At 38.2% G+C, this 17,709-nt stretch overlaps 1 protein-coding gene across 1 annotated transcript; it reads left to right on the top strand.

Annotated features, from left to right (window-relative positions):
- The first annotated feature begins 4,914 nt into the window (after nucleotides 1-4,914).
- aga (aspartylglucosaminidase) lies at nucleotides 4,915-17,696 on the top strand. Its single transcript, XM_022210864.2, has 9 exons — nucleotides 4,915-5,223; nucleotides 8,611-8,764; nucleotides 10,031-10,143; nucleotides 10,936-11,048; nucleotides 12,624-12,732; nucleotides 13,185-13,260; nucleotides 14,233-14,340; nucleotides 16,149-16,282; nucleotides 17,499-17,696. The coding sequence occupies exons 1-9, from the start codon at nucleotides 5,115-5,117 to the stop codon at nucleotides 17,597-17,599; spliced, it is 1,017 nt and encodes a 338-aa protein (XP_022066556.1). The 5' UTR covers nucleotides 4,915-5,114; the 3' UTR covers nucleotides 17,600-17,696.
- Nucleotides 17,697-17,709: the final 13 nt, after the last annotated feature.

The raw sequence follows: 17,709 nt of genomic DNA, 5'->3' as shown, positions 1-17,709 counted from the left end.
ACATTTGTCAGCAGCTATCAATCAGACAGCAGATATTGTCCATCAGGTATAATATACAGCAGTGTAGTGGTTTGGTTATACATCCCTGTTCTAAAATGCCATTGCTCTCACCCATACTGACATTGTTTATGCCCTCTGAGACTGCTATGAAGGACATTAAGGAAAAAAAACTTGAAAGGACATTGATGATTTATGAAGTTATTATTAAAAAGAGATTCTTTTAGGTGCTGTTCTTTAATTTGGATCAATAACACAGGTGAAGGTAATAATACTCTCTCTCTCTGTCATCCATTTTCTCTCCATCAGATACCTGTCAAATCACACTAGGACTTCCCATTGTTTAAGGAAAACCAATGAATAAAATATAAGTGAAAATTGTATTTTTCATATGAATAATGTAAAAGAGGGCACGCTGTTGGCGTCCACGTCTCAAGGTTAGACTATATTGTTAGTTCCCCTGCCTGGCCCATGCTTTATTCTTGTTTGGTACAAAATGAGAGGATCCTGTTCTATCAAGTTTTCTGTTCTGAGGGACACTTTGCCTCCTCTGCTATGTTATTCCAGGATCTTGAAAGGAATTCCCAGCATGAGGTATGTAGTGTCAAGGCACTGCCATATGGTATATCTTGGAGGGTATGCCAAAACTTCTCACCACAGCCTGTTTCTTCACTCTGTCACAATCAACTGCTTCCTACCAGGAGGTAAACTGAAGGAGACGAGGAACGGACAGAAGGAACATTGGGATAGATTTATATGCCGAAATGATTAAAGATGACACTTAACTGATGACTTCATGCCAAAACTGTTCTCCAAGGGGATTTTAGTTTGATGAGTGACTTGTAATCAAAATCCAAAGCATTGAATCTAAAGGTTTACATTCATCATTTGTTCCTTCCGTGACGGGCCGGTAATCTCTCCAATGGGCAGCAGGTCTGAGGGAGCTGTGTGCAACGATCACACGATCTATTTTTGTAAACACAATTCAGCGGGGAAAATGAGTATTCTGTGAAGGTGTCATCCTCACTTTTCTGTATTAATTGATTAGAAAACAAATCCTTTAGCATTGTGCAATAGCTTCAGTATCACATTTTTGTGGACTAGAAAGAGAAAAGGATTTATCACTGTCTGAGGCAAAACTTAAAACACTGAGTCATGCAGTTACAGTGTTGTTTTAGACTTTGGCAGTGGAGAAATAATAAACTTTATTTTCACCAACTATATATTTGTTCATATTTTATGTGTAACCTGCAGCTCAGAACAATTGACTGCATGTAAAATTAGTTTTGATTTTTGGCTGGGCCATTTTAATTTTGGAAAAAGTGGTGTCTTCTTTGTAGAGTGCATCCTTTGGAGGACACATCTACACACGCACTACACTACATTTAGAAAGTATTGAGACTCCTCCAGATGTGACTTTAAAATTGATTGAAAAAAATCCCCATCAATCTACACTCAATAATTCAAAATGAAGAAGAAAATGAAAAATAGCTCCATCAAATTGAATGGGAAGCGTCTGTGTCTTCTGCCATCTTCAGGCTTCTCCACAGATGGGGTTTAAATCTGGACGCACATGGGCCAGTCAAGGACAGTCTCGTTCTGAAGCCTCTCTGACTGTATGCTTCATTGCCATGCTGAACTCTCACCCAGTTTTGAGGTCCCTGCACTCAGGAGCGGGTTTTCTTCAACGGTCCACTCTATTTGCTGGCATTCATCCTTCTCTAAAGTCTCCCCATCCTGCCATTTGAGACCACCTGCTTGGCATGATACTGCCACCACAATGCTTCACTTTCGGGATGGGATTAGTCAGATGACTCCCAAAGAGCTTGGAATGCTCTCCAAAGATTTCATTTTTTCACGTTCTTTAAGTGTTGTTTAACAAACTCCAAGATGTCACATGCCAAATACCCATTCAGTAGTTTCCATGTAGCTGCTCTACCATAAAGGTCCAATTAATGCAGAGCTGCTGAGATGGTGATCCCTCTGGGAGGTTCTCACATCTCTCAGTTTCATTCATGTGGAATTTAGTCGCACAGTACAGAAAGTGGAAGTGTGTGAATTGATTGGTGGACTTTCAGCTTTTAATATATTTAAGTAACTTTTTAACATCAGTTCAGACACATCAAGCAAACTGACTGATTAATATTATTCATTTAGATGATCTCATTAGAGGCGGTCAATGGGTTGGCTTGCCCGTGAAAACGAGTTAGATGAAGGGTCAGCTGTTTAGATCCCATATAGAATATATGAATCAGTATTTTCAGTAAACATACACACTTTAGTTGATCTGATTGTTAAATATGTGAGAAAAAAAATCAACATGTGATTACTTATCATATATATGTGCTTTTCAGTAAAGTAAATTTAAAAAACTCCTTCAACTGTGAGCCTTCAACTGTCTTACAGATTGAATATTCATATTTAAACGTTATATTTTAACACTAACAATAATAGCATAAAACCATAACTCTAGTGCCAAACTGACAACAAATAAAGCAGCTTCAGTGTTTTTTCAGTACATTTAAAAATAACTATACATTTAGACGCAACAAATTAATGAAGAAGATAGAAAGCAACAACTATAAGCATTTGTGGGCGACACTGCAACAAGCTCATGCCTCTAACAAACTCAATCTGATTCAAGCTAATTCCAGCAACAAACACAGCACAAAAAGCTGAAAATGGCCTGAGAAGCAGCCGGTAACAAAGGTAGCTTATGTCAGCTTGCTGACATTTGCCGAGCATGGACCGTTCTGAGCTAAACCATCTACTAAAAGCACAAGCAGCAACATCGATTGAAAGCACAAGCAGCAAATACTTGATTTCCTGGCATCTCCACAGTAAATTAACCCCACGAGAGAAGTCAGCGCGATCCCGAGCTGCCAGCAGTACAGGCAGGTTTCTGCTTCCACCCTTGAAGTAGTGGAGTCTGAGCACCCTGATGTAAATACCGAGTAGGATGCAACCACTGAAAATTGTCAGGTTACAAAACCACCCTGCATACCTGTTCCTATAAGTGGAAGTTCCTGCTGTGGTTTTACCCAGAACCAAGAGATCACATCACCGACAGATCACATCACTTCTGCTTTAGCCTCTTTACACAGGCTCCCAGGGCATTTTAAGGATAGATTTTAAGAATGTACTGATTATACTTAAGGCCCTTTGTGGTCTCTCTCCTAGTTATAGCTCTGACCTTTTAGTTTCGTACACACCAGTATGCACTTTGAGGATCTCAGGCAGAGGATTTTATGTGTCTGCTGAAAACTACAGCGGACAGAGCATTTGCAGTCAAGGCCCCAAGGCTCTACAACCATCTGCCTGAAGAAATCAGTGAATAATAAGGATATTTTCCCCTTTTTAAAACTGCGGTTTTTGTTGTTGCATCATATTGTGCTTATATTTGTCTTTTAAATTCTAATGATTTTATGACTTGTCTGTTTTATCGTGCTGCCTCTTGAAACATTTTATCACTTGGATTTTGAAAATGTTCTATAAATAATGATTGATAGTATATACCATGAATATAGAATAGAGTAGTACGTTTGTTATTGTCATGTTAGCTTGTTAGAAGAGACTATTCACAGAATCCTTAATGGAAATATATGGGAGAATTTTGACAAAGATGGTAGTTGTATGCCACATGTGGCGCCTCTCCATTCAAAATTCAATCTTCTGTTTTGTAGCATCCCAACTTGAAAGCATTTAGACAGTTGGGAAATGCCTTTAGATGCTTATTTTGGGGCAAAGTCATCAAACTTTTTCAGTATTTTTTTTAACAGATTTGACTGGTGATTCTAAACCTGCAGCTGAAATGACAGTTTTGGCTTTCTCGCCATTAATTTAGATAGGGACCCGGTCTTGTTAGATTGACGCCTGGGGGTATTACCAAGAAGGCTGTCGAGTTGTGAGACTTTAAGGATGTTGTTTGTTGTGAGATACTTGCTTGTTAGAAAGCTACAAATTGGCAACGCTGTTACAACAATTAGCATTAGAAGTGGAATATGTTTCAATAAACATGAGATTCGCTGTGATGTGTGTTGAATCACCATCAGTTTTGCTGTTCAGTAGAAGTGTTGGGAACATTTGGTGGGGCAAAATAAGCTGTTAAATCTCTACACGAGGACAACATAAAAGCAACTTGAAATTTTGTACATAAAACGAGAATGCAGAGACCCCTCGACACACCAGTTTTTGTGGTCTTAAGAGTGAGTCCATGTCACAATTTTCGCATGTCAAAATGACAGAAACTGGAACCTTGGCTTGCCGTATTTGCCATAAATCAAATTCTACTGACGTTAGACACCTCAAAGTTGAGGAAAAGTAGACCAAAGCCTTATTTTAAATAGGAAACGTAGACACCTCCTTAAATACTAACATGAACTATCCAGGCCCCCAATACTATCCTTGTTTGCACCTTCTTCACTTTCTAAGGGTTGGTAATTAAAGATACAACCTCTGATGGAGGAACTAAATCATTTGGATCTGCTGGAAACTATTTTGTCGGTGTCCTCACCAAATTCCATCGTTGTGTGAGTTCTATTTATTTATTGAGGATAAGAATTAAAAAATAAACAAATCACAGGTCTGAAAACATATACATGTTTTTAAAATTCTGTCAAAACATTTTTAGGACAAAGTTTTGGGTTCCAAATAACAAATAAGTAAACCCTGAAGAAAACCTAAGGCGGTGGAACAACACTGCTACCCAAAATGACACTGATTGACTCTTGAAATAAATAATTCAGAACTAAATCCCTGGGCATTTTACATTTATTTTTCCTCATTTGTTTCACAAAAACAAATGGTGTTGCATGCATTATTTAAACGCTTAAAGGTTATTCCAGTCACCTTTGTTTTGTTTTTGCTTCTCTCTGCTTTGAAATATGTGCACTGTCCCTTTAAGACAGGTTCCGCCCACTCCGCATGTGACACAACAAGGAAGTTTAAGTGTAATGATCGATTAAATCTAACTGCAGCTTTTATATCAAACGGATTCTGTAACAGCCCTCCTTTCTCTTGTATTATTTAGTCTAGTTGGGACATTAAGTGTTAACGCTCTAATAGTAGCGGTGAAATGAAACAGAGTCGTTGTGAAGCTCATTAATCGATACGACAAAATGTTAATTTCGCTCCTGATTTGCTCGTTAACGTTGCTGTTCCCACTTGGACACTCGTCGTTACCTCTTGTAATCAACACCTGGCCTTTCAAGAACGCCACGTATGCAGGTAGGAGACTTTTACTGTGTATTTCCTAGTACACAGAGTAGTTTGAAGACATTCAATCAGTCTGGAGCTCAGTCATGTGACGCTGTGGTACATTAGTCCACCCCTAAACAGATATGAGAGCTCACCAACGTATTGTCTCTGCATTTGTCTGGGCTTTTAATATCCCTGGACAGGTTCGTCACAAAAAAATGCTGCACTTTACACACTATTTTACTGTATGCTGTGCTTTCCCTTTCAGTTTGACAATTACAACAAAAGTTAAGTCACTAAAACTGTTGTGCATCAGTCTAACAACAGACATATTGTACAATTATTCTGTATTTATGTTAACACAGCAGCGATAATTGTTCAGCTCTGCAGAGAAATCATTACAAGATGATCCATGCATCTGCATCAAGGCTGACAGTCTAATATGGTTTATTTTTTGTAGTATATCATATGAGTATATGATATTATTATTACGATTTATTTTTAAAAGAACAAGTCTACTTTAAATTCCTAAATAATTACTTGTCTAGTTATCTGTAGAGCTGCAATAATAGGTTGGTTAATCAATTACTTGTCGACTATAAAAGAATCTGCAACTGTTTCTGTAACTGATTAATCATTTGAGTGGGTTCTTAATTAAAAAAAAGTGTCAATTATATGATTACAGCTTCTTAAATTTGGAAGTTTTGTGGTTTCTTTACTCCTGTATGACAGTTTTTGGATTGTAGACCAAACAAGACACTTGAGGATGTCATTGTGGGCTTTGGGAAACACTGACTGACAGCTTTATTAACTATTTTCTTACATTTTGTAGAATAAAAACTAAATGATTAACAGAAGAAACAATGGACAGATTATTGGATGATGAAAATATTGATTAGTTGGAGCCCTGGTTACCTGCTAACTATATAACTATATAATAACACGTTATTATTCACTTACTAAATAAATATACCAGCCACTGTTTGATTCTCAAATGTAAGGATTTGTTGTATGTTTTTGTTCTAATAATAATAATAATAATAACTTTATTTATAAAGCGCTTTCCTTCAAAGTGCTGAACACAGAAATAAAAACAGATAAATAAAAACAGAACAATAAAAAAGACATCAGTAAAACAAACAATGTGTGTTTGTAAGTTAAAACACGCAACACCAAATTGGCACTGGGTTATTTATCATTCATAATAATCAGAAGTGTTATTTTTTTAGATTACTAAACAGAAATTATACACTATCGAATAAAATTAGGAAATAGTGATCAACATTTTTAGGACACATAGTCACAGGAATATATAGTCACAACTGGAAAAATCAATGGGAAGAGAGACCGAGGCAGACGGAGAATAAAAATGATAGACAGACTGACGTCATGGCTACACATGGAACGAGCAACATTCACAATTCACACAGCAAAAACAAAATCGGATTAGATGGAGAGAAATGGTGAATGACATGTCGATTGATTGATTGATTGTTATTTTCCAGTTTTTTCTTACATCTTATGGATCACATGATTGATCTTTTTCTAAAGAAAATGATCAACAGATTTATTGATTCTGAAAATGTTGGTCCAATTTGAATTCATTTAGGAAGTTTCCTTCACGAACTGGAATGTGTTTGTGTTGCTTGTGTGGTGCTGTGCAATCACTGGCAGGCTTCATAACCATTATTTTTTCAGAATTCTCCCTCAAATTTTGTACTTTTGTTACCTTTTCTTTTTTTGCCCTCTTTTTCCTTGTGAATAAGCTTGAGCTTATCTGACCAGTATATCAGACCAATAAGGTCTTAGATGCGGATATGAAATGGGCAAAACCCACTAGGCTTCATAACTGCCGTTGCCACATGTGCCCTCACTCTATTTGATTTCCTTCAGGATGATACATTGGACATGTTCAAATTGCTTGTGACTTATCCGTCAAGTGGATTTCCACCAGGTGCGCAGCTCAGCACAAAAAAAAAAAAAAGAATTGATAGAAATGGTATTCAAAACACCTCATGCAACAGCTCAGACCTGTAGGTGATTAAAGTTAACTTCAAAATCTCACTATTTGATAGATGGATGCCCTTTAATTTATCAGACGGATGTCACTTCTTTTCCCCGTGGTGGCTATGAAAATGAAAAATGCACCCAGCTATCTGTTTTGCAGGGAGATACTTAAAGGTGTAGTCTGTGAGCCACGACTATTGATCCGCCCATGCAGATCTCTCTTCCTTTGGGGGCTAACAGAAGCAGCTGACAATAGAAAGCTAATCTCCTCTTCTATTCTGCAGCAGTTTCTCCAAGAAAGGGAGTGAAATACTGTGTTTGATATGAAGGGAAAATAATTATATTCTGAGAGAAATTCACACAGAGTTAGTGGATGAATAGAATTCATAGATTGATAAATGAGAAATGATAAAAGCAGAAATTTGTGGTAACATCCTGCTGGACATAATAGAATAGTCTGTAAATGTAGAGCCAAGCTGGTGGCAGTGCTACCAGTTGGTATTTTGATCCCTCATAGGCACTTGGGAGATCAGAGACCAAATGCTTCAGCTATAGTAGGAAGACATCATACTGGTCATCTTACACATGATTGGAAATTTGAATTAATCAACCTAGGTTTGTAAATTTGGTGAAAAGATCTGAATATGTACCACATATTTAACACAATGTAAAGGTCCCATAAGGTGAAAATCCATTTTTATTGTGTTTTTTTTCTGTTTGGAGGTGTAAAATAAAAGCTATTCAGATAAACAATCCCTTGTGCCATTCCTCAAGCCACAACACACCTCGTCAGCCTCACAGCTTTACAAGCCAGTAAGAGGAATTTGGCCCAGGTGCTGTGTTGCACCGACTAACCAACAGCCGTCCAGCTTAAACTGTGATTGACAGCTCTGGCAGATGGGGAAAGCAGCAGATCATTGGTTTTCAGAGTGAAACTGTCCATTTTGAACTGCCATCAAACCAGGGTTTATACAGTTATGGTGTAGCTGAAAACTAAAAAAATCAAAAACACTATGAGGATATGTGAGACCTTATGGGCACAATATGGGACCTTGGAAACCTCCAAAAAGCATAGGTGAGTTAGGATATTGTTGTCACGTGTTTCTAGGAGATTTTTTAAAAGAACGCTTTTTTGAACCTATCAACTATCAACCGAAGCCAATGAATATCTAAATTTATTGCATGTTTACAGATATATTTCTTGTATTTGTCAAATATTTTGTGGTATCTGTCTTATCAGCAGTGTCTTTGTCAAACTCAACTGGATCTAGTCAAAAAGAGATTTTCTGGACAGGGTGAGCACACCTTGTCAGATTCAATAATGTGACTGGCAGAGGTTGTATTTCCTACCCTGGGCATGGGACTTGTTTCATTGCATATCACATGCTGAATGAGTCCTTGCATCTGCAGCATGGAATGCCCTGAAGGCTGGTGGCTCAGTGTTGGATGCAGTGGAGAAAGGCTGTGCCCGCTGTGAAATGGAGCAGTGTGATGGCAGTGTGGGTTATGGCGGGAGCCCAGACGAGTCTGGAGAGACCACGCTGGATGCCATGATCATGAACGGGTAAAGCATGGACATACAGTGCGCTGTTACTAAAAGTAAAAAATAGGCCATGGCATGCTAAAAAAAGAAAAAAAAAATTACAGTGCAGTATAGTTGAGCTGTAAAGATCATTAACGTAAAAAAAATCTGTCTGTACTAACTGTCATTTGTGCACCATAAAAACAGCTTTGTAAGACAGTGCAAGCCCATTTGTTATCCTTCCCAAATGTTAAGTCTTAGTCCTATTTAATTAAGCCTGAACTATTTATAAATGAGCAAAGAAATGTTTGTGACACTTCTTAAAATTAGAAATTACCGCTATTTGATTGAAAATGTGCAACGTCTTCATCATGTTTATTAGGCACTGGCGGCTGTCAACATAGTTATTTCATGTTTTTGCAACCTGTGCTGGTGCTGTCTTTATACCTGTAACATTTACAGACTTAACTGGTTGACCTTTCCTGCTAGCCTTGCTTCAATAAAACACCAATTAAGTGTCTCATCAGGATCTGAAAGCTTGCCAATTATTCGGTCCTTAAATCTAAACATTTACACACTCAGAAGTTAATATTGGAAGTAAATGTCAGCTCACAACAAAAAGCGAGCGGCAAGCTGTTTGTTATTTCTCCATGGAATGTTCCTCCTTTCATTTTGCCAGAAAATTGACTTTTTTTGGTTACATAGCCATGAATGCATTGTGGGGAGAGGATAGGCTCCCACACATGATCCAGTATAGCTGCGTACGAAATCCAGTAGCTATCAACAGCGGGCATATTGTGCACTCTGAGCGCAAGAATCTAAACACCTGTACAGTTTAATGTAATCCAATAGCGCAGTCTGGCAATAAAATGGAGCTCTGTAAAAATGTTAAATTTTTCATATCGTGTCCGGGAGCAGTTGACTCAACTCTATGATTTTTTTTTTTTTGAGGCTACACTTTCAATTACAATAAAATCACTAACTTCAGACTCAAAAAAACTCATGAGAACTTGGGGTTAAACTTCACTCACATGAAGAAAGCTGAACATTACACTGCAGGCATTTTTCATAAATTTATATTCTAAAATCACTTATACGCGTCAGCTCTTAACTCTCTGTTGCTTCCAAAGACAATACACTATTTGTAATAATGTCTGGGCAGCTGTTTAGGAAAAGCACACGGGGTCAGCGGGGTGAGGGCAGCGTCTGAGACATGCACCCACACTGTGTCAATAGATGACTTGCAGATGCTATTTGTGTCCAAGAAACTGCAGGAATGTTTATTGTCTCTGTACTCTCTGCGAGCAGCGATACAATGGAGGTTGGCGCAGTTGCAGGCCTGAGAAGAATCAAGAATGCCATTGGAGTTGCAAGAGCCGTGATGGAGCACACTGACCACACACTGCTAGTCGGAGAGTCGGGTACGTGTTGACCACAAAAGGTTAATTAAAATAAACAAAAGAATTATGCTTGATGTTGAAAAGGAATAATCTTGACATTCTGAAACTCATTCATTTACTTGAACAACAGGTTGTATGGAAATTCTATTTACTGATCTAATGCAAGTTCCTTTGTAAGGGTTAGATTTGTGGAAAGGAAATGTTAGAAATATGCTTTAAGGACACTTGAATTTGCATTAGTTATCTCAAGTGGGCACTTAGTACATTAGGGATAAAGCCTTGTAGACACAGTAAAAGCTTTAATCTGTAGAAGTCTAACATTAGCAGTTAATAATGACCACATGAGTCTGAGCTACTGTATAATGTTTAGAACATTGATTGAGGAGGGCTGAAGTGCCTGGAAACAAAGCATATATAAGCATGCGTTTATATTATTTTCATGAGAGCGGTATGTGAGCAGAGAAAGAATAATAGGGCACCTCTCGACAAGCAGTTTAAAGGAAACTATAAGCCAGCATTGGAACATTTTATTCCAGTCTGATAAGTACCTTTGAAATCAAATAATTTTAGTTTGTGTGTGAAGAACAACTTATTCATTTAATTGAACCGTCATTCTTCAGGGAGAGGGAAGGTCACCACTATTCAGAGCAGCAGCAACTTGTCACATTCACAAACCAAGGCTACAAGCTTAAATGAAATGAGATTGCCTCCAGTCCCTTCTTTGTTTGTGACCCTTTGTTTTCCTCATAACCCAAGGTCAGAGTGGTCTAGAATGTTTAACTTGACCTGAAAGTATTTCTTCTCTCTTTATAGCTTCTGTGTTTGCCGAAAACATGGGCTTCATTGCAGAAGACCTGACTACCAACAAATCTCTGAATATTTTCTCCCAGTGGCTGAAGGGCAACTGCCAACCTAATTATCGAAAGGTGTGTGTGTGCGTGTGGAACTGTGTGTTTTTCCTCACTTGTGTCGGCTACAGGCGTGCTGCTTCTAAAAGATTGATATTAAACTGCGAAATTGACAGGCATACTAAAGTAGTTCATAAAAAGTCAGCTTTCGTGGAAGAGGCGATGCCCCACAGCACGGAGTTGTTGCAATCCGTTAAAACTCTCCCGTTCACTCCCCCAATAACATCCCAAAATCTCCGCAATACGTCAACTGGTCTCAACCCAGAGACCATCCAGTGTTCTGTTGATCTAATTTACACCATTTTTACTTGGGGCTACCCGGTACAAGGACAGATTGTGTTCCAACTCTTCATGACTCTAGTTCAGGAACAAACCACTTGTACCATCCAGATTTTCCCCTCGCTTGATTGGTTCAAGGTTCCCTGAACTACTCATAGAACCTTTTCTTTCATAAGGTAGAGTACATCTAAAATAGTTGTAGAGATGCGCATTGAAAATATTAATCTGTAAATACTGAAAAATGATGCAAGATACAAGCCTACAGGAAACAATGTACAGTTCCATCATAAATTGAAGAATCCATGTCTGTTTAGAAAAATAAGCACACCTGAAGTGACAGACTAATATTTAATAAGATTTAGGTTGGCTATAAATTCATAATTGTAACAGCTTGAATCTCCAGAAAAAAAGTATAAAAAGTAAAATTATTCTCCTTTTATATCGTAAATACATTATTTCTTCGATGTGCTTATTTTGCAAATCTTCAGAATGCTGCTGAGGTGACTGGGGGGAAAAAGCTGCACTTGCATTAGTTATAAGCAAGGAGAATGTTTTCAAGGGTTTTACATTCACCTTCATGAAGGTAATATAGCAGCCTTTGCTTTATGAATAATGCACATACACTTTCGGAACAAAGGCAAGCGAATTTAAACGTTGGCATGATGAACGCCTGGTAAAAAAAAAAGTAATTGTCTCACATATTCTGTATTAGAAGACCTCTAAGTTTTAGTTCGCATTTTCAATTGAGGCTGCACAAAAGGTATGGCATTTTTTTTCCCAGAGGTTTACAAAAATCACAGCTTGTCGTCACTCCTCATTGATCTTAAAATTTGACAGTTGTTAGCAGAATTTCACTTACCTGTGGCACCAAAGGAATAGAATGAACTCCTCACACCTCCCAGCAGGTCGAGCCAGTGCACTCAGTCACTTCTAAGAGCGGAGACGACGCCTTGAATTAGAGAGACGGGGATACCCTTTGTCATACTGCTCTACACTCAGACAGATAATCATTGCAGTCTGTGCTGGCTATTCAGAACAGCTTAGAATGAATGAGCGGGTACAGTCTGTGTTTCATCATAATATGGTATTTGACTGCAGAAGGAGATGAAAAAAAATCTCACCTACTTCATATTATTTTATCTTAGATACCAAACCACCTGTTGACAGTAGTGCTCAGGGTTTTGTGTAATTAAATCATGGTAAATCAAAGTGCCTACAGATCTGCATGTCTTGTTTGTGTGGCTGTGACAGTAATTAAGTCCCAGGATGACGCTACTATGCAAACAGCGATGTAGTTTTCTTTCCTGTCAAAAGAATGTCTATCCAGATCCTTCCAAGTCCTGTGGACCCTACAGGCCCAAGGCGACAGTGGCACGGAGCAAGAGGGCACCGCATGCTAATACGCACTCCCATGACACTATAGGTAGGTTTTATCAGTTGACACCGAAGCCAGCTTTCCTGGGGCATTTCATACTTTAGTATTCCAGCACCTCATTGAAACAAGACAGGTATAAGAGAATGTGTAGCAGTGTAACAGGCCAAACAGAAATGAGCATAGACACACAGACTAAAGTAGATTTTACAAGGGGATAGTTCAGTTTTTTGAGGTCTTGAATTTGTGTTTCTGTCTAAAAAGATGCGATCCAAGACAGGCGGTGATTAGTTATCCTTCGACTCGAGTTCTTTTAATGGGTCTGAGCGAGCTTTATGTATTGATCAGAGCACCTGGAGCTGCTAGGAATTTAGTAGTGTGCTCAAAACCCTCATCAGTGTCAGCACTGACATACATGAGTTTTTCCAATGACCTTTCTTTTTCCTAAAAACTAACAAGCAGTGACTGGTCTTTCAGTATTCTATGTGCTGTTTTTGCACCAGGGATTATTGCTCTTGATCGAGATGGTCACGTGGCTGCTGGTACGTCAACCAACGGACTTACTCACAAGGTTCCAGGGTATGTAGATTATGTTCATCTGAGCTCCAAGACTCAGAGTTTTTAGAGGGATTGTTTTATCTTCGCTCATCTTTAATGCTTTATGAATATGGGAGCTTTACACAGCTACTGGATACACCAGTTGGTGTTTTATGCACTGATGGTTCAAGTTTAGATTGTCCTGATCTGAGCTGATTGGAACTGAGGCGGATCAAGGCATTTAATGACTGAATGGTGTCCACTTTATTGAACACAAACTTAAGCTTGATCGTTTTTTATTGTAAAGGGAGATTGCGATTTGCTCTCCTTTTCTTTTTTTTTTGGTTTGATTGGCAGTTTGCGAACAACAACAAAGGCACATTACTGCCACCTACTGGACTGGAGGGTGGACGGACAGCACTAATTGCTGCAGGATGTGAAAGTGTCTACAGTGTGGAAATATTTTAAACTGGAAAAGAAAATCAATTCAGCATCTACCTGTAATGCCTACAGGTGTTTTAAGACTAGTATCAGGGCTGCATTCAATACTACAAATTTGATTTGGCACCTAAAATAAATAGTACAGTGAGTTCACTGAGGTATGTCAGACAAAGGCTGCACAGAAGCAGCACATTCTGGAGGATACTTTTAAAAGAAGAGAAATTTCCGTGAGACAGTGGCCAGAAAGACCACAGAGGGGTAACTAGATTCATCACGATGGATGAGCAGCCCATCACTGTGGTAGAGATGCCCTCTTGACATTTCAGACAGATTCCTACTGGAGCTTTACAACAAGGTTTGTGACCACCTACATCACATTAGGGGAAGACCTTGAATGATTTTTTTTTATTATTACTGCATGGCAGAGGTATTCAAATGTAAGGCGTATACATTGGATTGACTTTTAATACCTTAAATGTACTTGAAGTGTGTATTATCTAGGAACATTTTGCCAGATTGGTGTCATTAAATATTGACACTGATCTGTGTTTGGTCATGTTTTCTATCCTGCAGTCGTGTTGGGGATTCTCCTATTGTTGGTGCAGGAGCCTATGCAGACAGCGCAGCTGGTGGCGCTGCAGCTACTGGAGATGGAGACGTCATGATGCGCTTTCTACCCAGGTACCTCAACCATGTCCTCCATAAATTAAAAATGTCTTTCCTGTATTCTTATCTCTGTCACTGGCTACACCACTGCATGCGGGAAAATGATAGCCTCAAACACATCAAATGGGTTATTTAACAAGGGAAAATCAGAAATCTTTAGACCCACATAGATCTTTTAACCAATAATATGGATAAAAGGAAAATAATCTGAGACATGTGCATCATGTAAAGGAGGGTTTCTTTTTGATTGTGAGCTCAGAGTAAAAAATAAAACCCTACATTTTTAACAGATTGCTCGATCTTCACCCAAGTAGTGAATTGCAGAAACATTTTTGCTTCAGGTAACAACAGCTTGATTACTGCAGCGCCATAAATGCTTCATCTGTTGGAGTGTTGAGCTTTACATCTTTCCTTACATAAATATACAGCCATCAGGTCGCACCTTAAATTCCATAAGACATGTTGTCTGAATCCTTCGTACAGCCTACCCTGAGTTTATTTCCCAGCTACCTTTTGAGTAACAGCACTGTTATGTAGCTTTCCCTGAACAGGAAAAAAAAATCTCAGCAAAATATTGACATTTGTGACGTGTATATTTTAAACAGCCATCTTCTGGTTGAGTGCCTCTAGCTGGAAGCACATAAATAGTATAATAAAGAGTGGAGGCGTGACTACTTTGCCCCCAAACTGTCATTTGTACATTCCACAGAAGAAGCAAGATTTCACTAAAAGCGACTGTTTGTTTCCAGGCTGTGAGAATATGGCAGTCTCAGAAGGGTTTCCTTTTTCTTAAGATTGATTTATCCAGGATAGTTTGGTGAGCACACATAGTGTTCTTCTAAGTAGCTCTCAGCCTTCATCGTGGTGCATGAAAATCTAAGGACTGCCTATTTCAATTACTGTTTTCCGTCTCACTTCCTGGAACTAGTGGGGGGTTGTTTTTCCAGGAAAACCATGTTACTAGTGCATTTATAAATGCACAAATTGTTCCTGGCTGTTAAATAACTGGTAAGTGTAATCATAAGTCTTCTTATGGACTTTACTGTAAAAAGCAATAACTCATCTGCATCAATGCCGTGGGCACTTCTGAGCCGTTTTTGCTGTATTAAAGGGCATAATGGGGTGTGTTTGGTCTTAAAAAAATATCCAGATGGGTGGTACAGGCCACAGTAACAGCCACATGAATGCCATGATCCAATATTTTACAGCAGAACATTTCACTATGACAAGATGGCAAGTGTTTCAACCTGCCAGTGGTTATGATGTTCTGGTTGATTAGTATATATTCATAGATGAAATACACTTGTGCAAAAATAGGGATTTTATTCACTGACTGCCGTATTGTATAGTCTTAAAAATAACATGTAACATGGTTCATCTCGTCAGATGTATTGAAGGTTCTTACCTATTTTTCGTTTTGAAAAGCATATATTTCCTCAGAGGTCAGTTTTTCCAATTGCAGACGTGTCACTCGTCATTATATACAATTGACCTCAGGCTAGTGGAGTTAATGACAGTTATTAGTGTCTGCTCAGGGGAAGCAATTTAAAAATAATGGTAAATTACTACATTTTCTCCCAATTTGTTGATGCTGTACCCTTGTCAACACCTAACAAGAAGTGGCATGATGATTTTGCATACCATGGCGTGATCCTGGGAATAATACTGCTTTTTATTTTAGGGTTTCCGAATATCATATTATTTCTTGCATCAGCTGCATCCCACGTTATAATTTCAAGAACATCACTATCATCATCCTGGTTGGTGGCCTTGACAGCACTTGTTAGTTTGCCTCATGGTACTCCATGTAATCCTGCCAACAGTTACTTGGCCGTGGAGCTGATGAGGGCCGGGGCCGATCCCTCGGCAGCCTGTAAGTCGGCCATTTCCAGAATCAAGAGGCATTACTCCGAGTTCTTTGGAGCCATCATCTGTGCTAACACAACAGGCCATTATGGTGAGTGTTTGGGTTCGCAAATACAGACTGCAATGCTCCTTTGCCAAAGGTAATGAGATGTGGCCATAAATATATTCAGCTGATATTCACCTAACAGCATGTCAGACGTACACAGTAAACATCTGAAAAAGCATATTTCAGAAAATCTAGTGCAACTCAGACTGAGATAACAGTGTAGTCATACACAATGTGTATGAAAAATACAAGTTTGTGGTAATCTCAATTGTTTCTTGCTCTTTTATAAATAATAGTAAGTTTTTAAATTCGATGCTATACCTAGACGTAAACATAATCTAATCTTACAGCGCTGAATGCATTTTTCTGTAGCTTTATTACAAAAAATATATTTATCAAAGGTAATAAATCTGCTCAAACCTGACCATGAACATTATAGTACGTTTGCTTAAAGTTTAGCTGAATGTAATTTTGTGATGTTTGCATTTTGAAATTTTCAGAGAAACGCTTTCTAACACCAGTAGAAGTAAAGCCTGTAAGGTCAGATACGAGCAAATCCAGTATTTTGAACATAAAAGTGACAGTAAATTACCTTCTGTTCAGAAGTGCTCAACTGTCTGTTCTACCTCGACATTGCTCGTTTCTCACAACGATAACATAGTTTGAAATCAGCGTGACAGCAAAATGACACATTATCGGTCCATTCTCCTTCAAAAACTCATAACCTCTTTATCTTCAAATAACAGTTTGTTCAAAATTTTATCCGTTCACGCTACATTTAAACTGTTTCTGTTGCTTCTTCGTCATGCTTTCTACTTTTTACCACAAAGAACTGAGATCAGAATGTAGAGATATCTAGATTTACAGATGGAAGAAGCTAATAGGGTCTGTCATTCAGATAGCATATGCAGATAAAAATCACATTTGATTCTACAACTAAATGCGACATTACTTATAAAGAAATGAAGAGTTCATTTGCAAAAACAGGTAACTCCGTTTTATAAATTTTCAGAAAACTCATTTTTTTATTGTTTACTTGAGATAATAACACGAATAATTTATTTTTTCTCTATTTTGTCATGTATTTTACTACTGAGTCAAATACATTCAACTTCAGTTTGATATTATCTCAAGTAAACAATAAAAAAAAAAGTTTTCTGAAAATTTATCAAAACGGAGTTATCTGTTTTTGCAAATGAACTATTCAAATACTGTTTTTTCCTCCTATAACTGTACATTGTTTTCTTTTTCATGTCCACAGGTGCAGCTTGTAACAGAGCTCCCGGCTTCAACCAGTTCCACTACATGGTGTCAAACTCTGAGACCGACACACCAATCCTGAAATCAGTCGATTGTTTTTAAATACTGTATGAACGTATGCATCTCTTTTCCCACAATTTTCATACTTGATTTTTATGCTGATGATTTGATTTATAAATAAAATGTAATTTCAAAAATACATTGTTCACTTC

This window comes from Acanthochromis polyacanthus, chromosome 10 (assembly GCF_021347895.1).
Source record: "Acanthochromis polyacanthus isolate Apoly-LR-REF ecotype Palm Island chromosome 10, KAUST_Apoly_ChrSc, whole genome shotgun sequence".
Lineage (NCBI taxonomy): Eukaryota > Metazoa > Chordata > Actinopteri > Pomacentridae > Acanthochromis > Acanthochromis polyacanthus.
Note: the sequence above shows the minus strand (reverse complement) of the source record. Positions and strands in the feature narration are given on the sequence as shown.

What these genes read in the sequence shown, in the direction of transcription:
- aga (XM_022210864.2), top strand. Translation starts at nt 5,115, where the DNA reads ATGTTAATTTCGCTCCTGATTTGCTCGTTAACGTTGCTGTTCCCACTT. An exon ending in CAAGAACGCCACGTATGCAG is followed by an intron (nt 5,224 to 8,610) that starts GTAGGAGACTTT and finishes TTGCATCTGCAG; the next exon opens with CATGGAATGCCCTGAAGGCT. An exon ending in ACTGCTAGTCGGAGAGTCGG is followed by an intron (nt 10,144 to 10,935) that starts GTACGTGTTGAC and finishes CTCTCTTTATAG; the next exon opens with CTTCTGTGTTTGCCGAAAAC.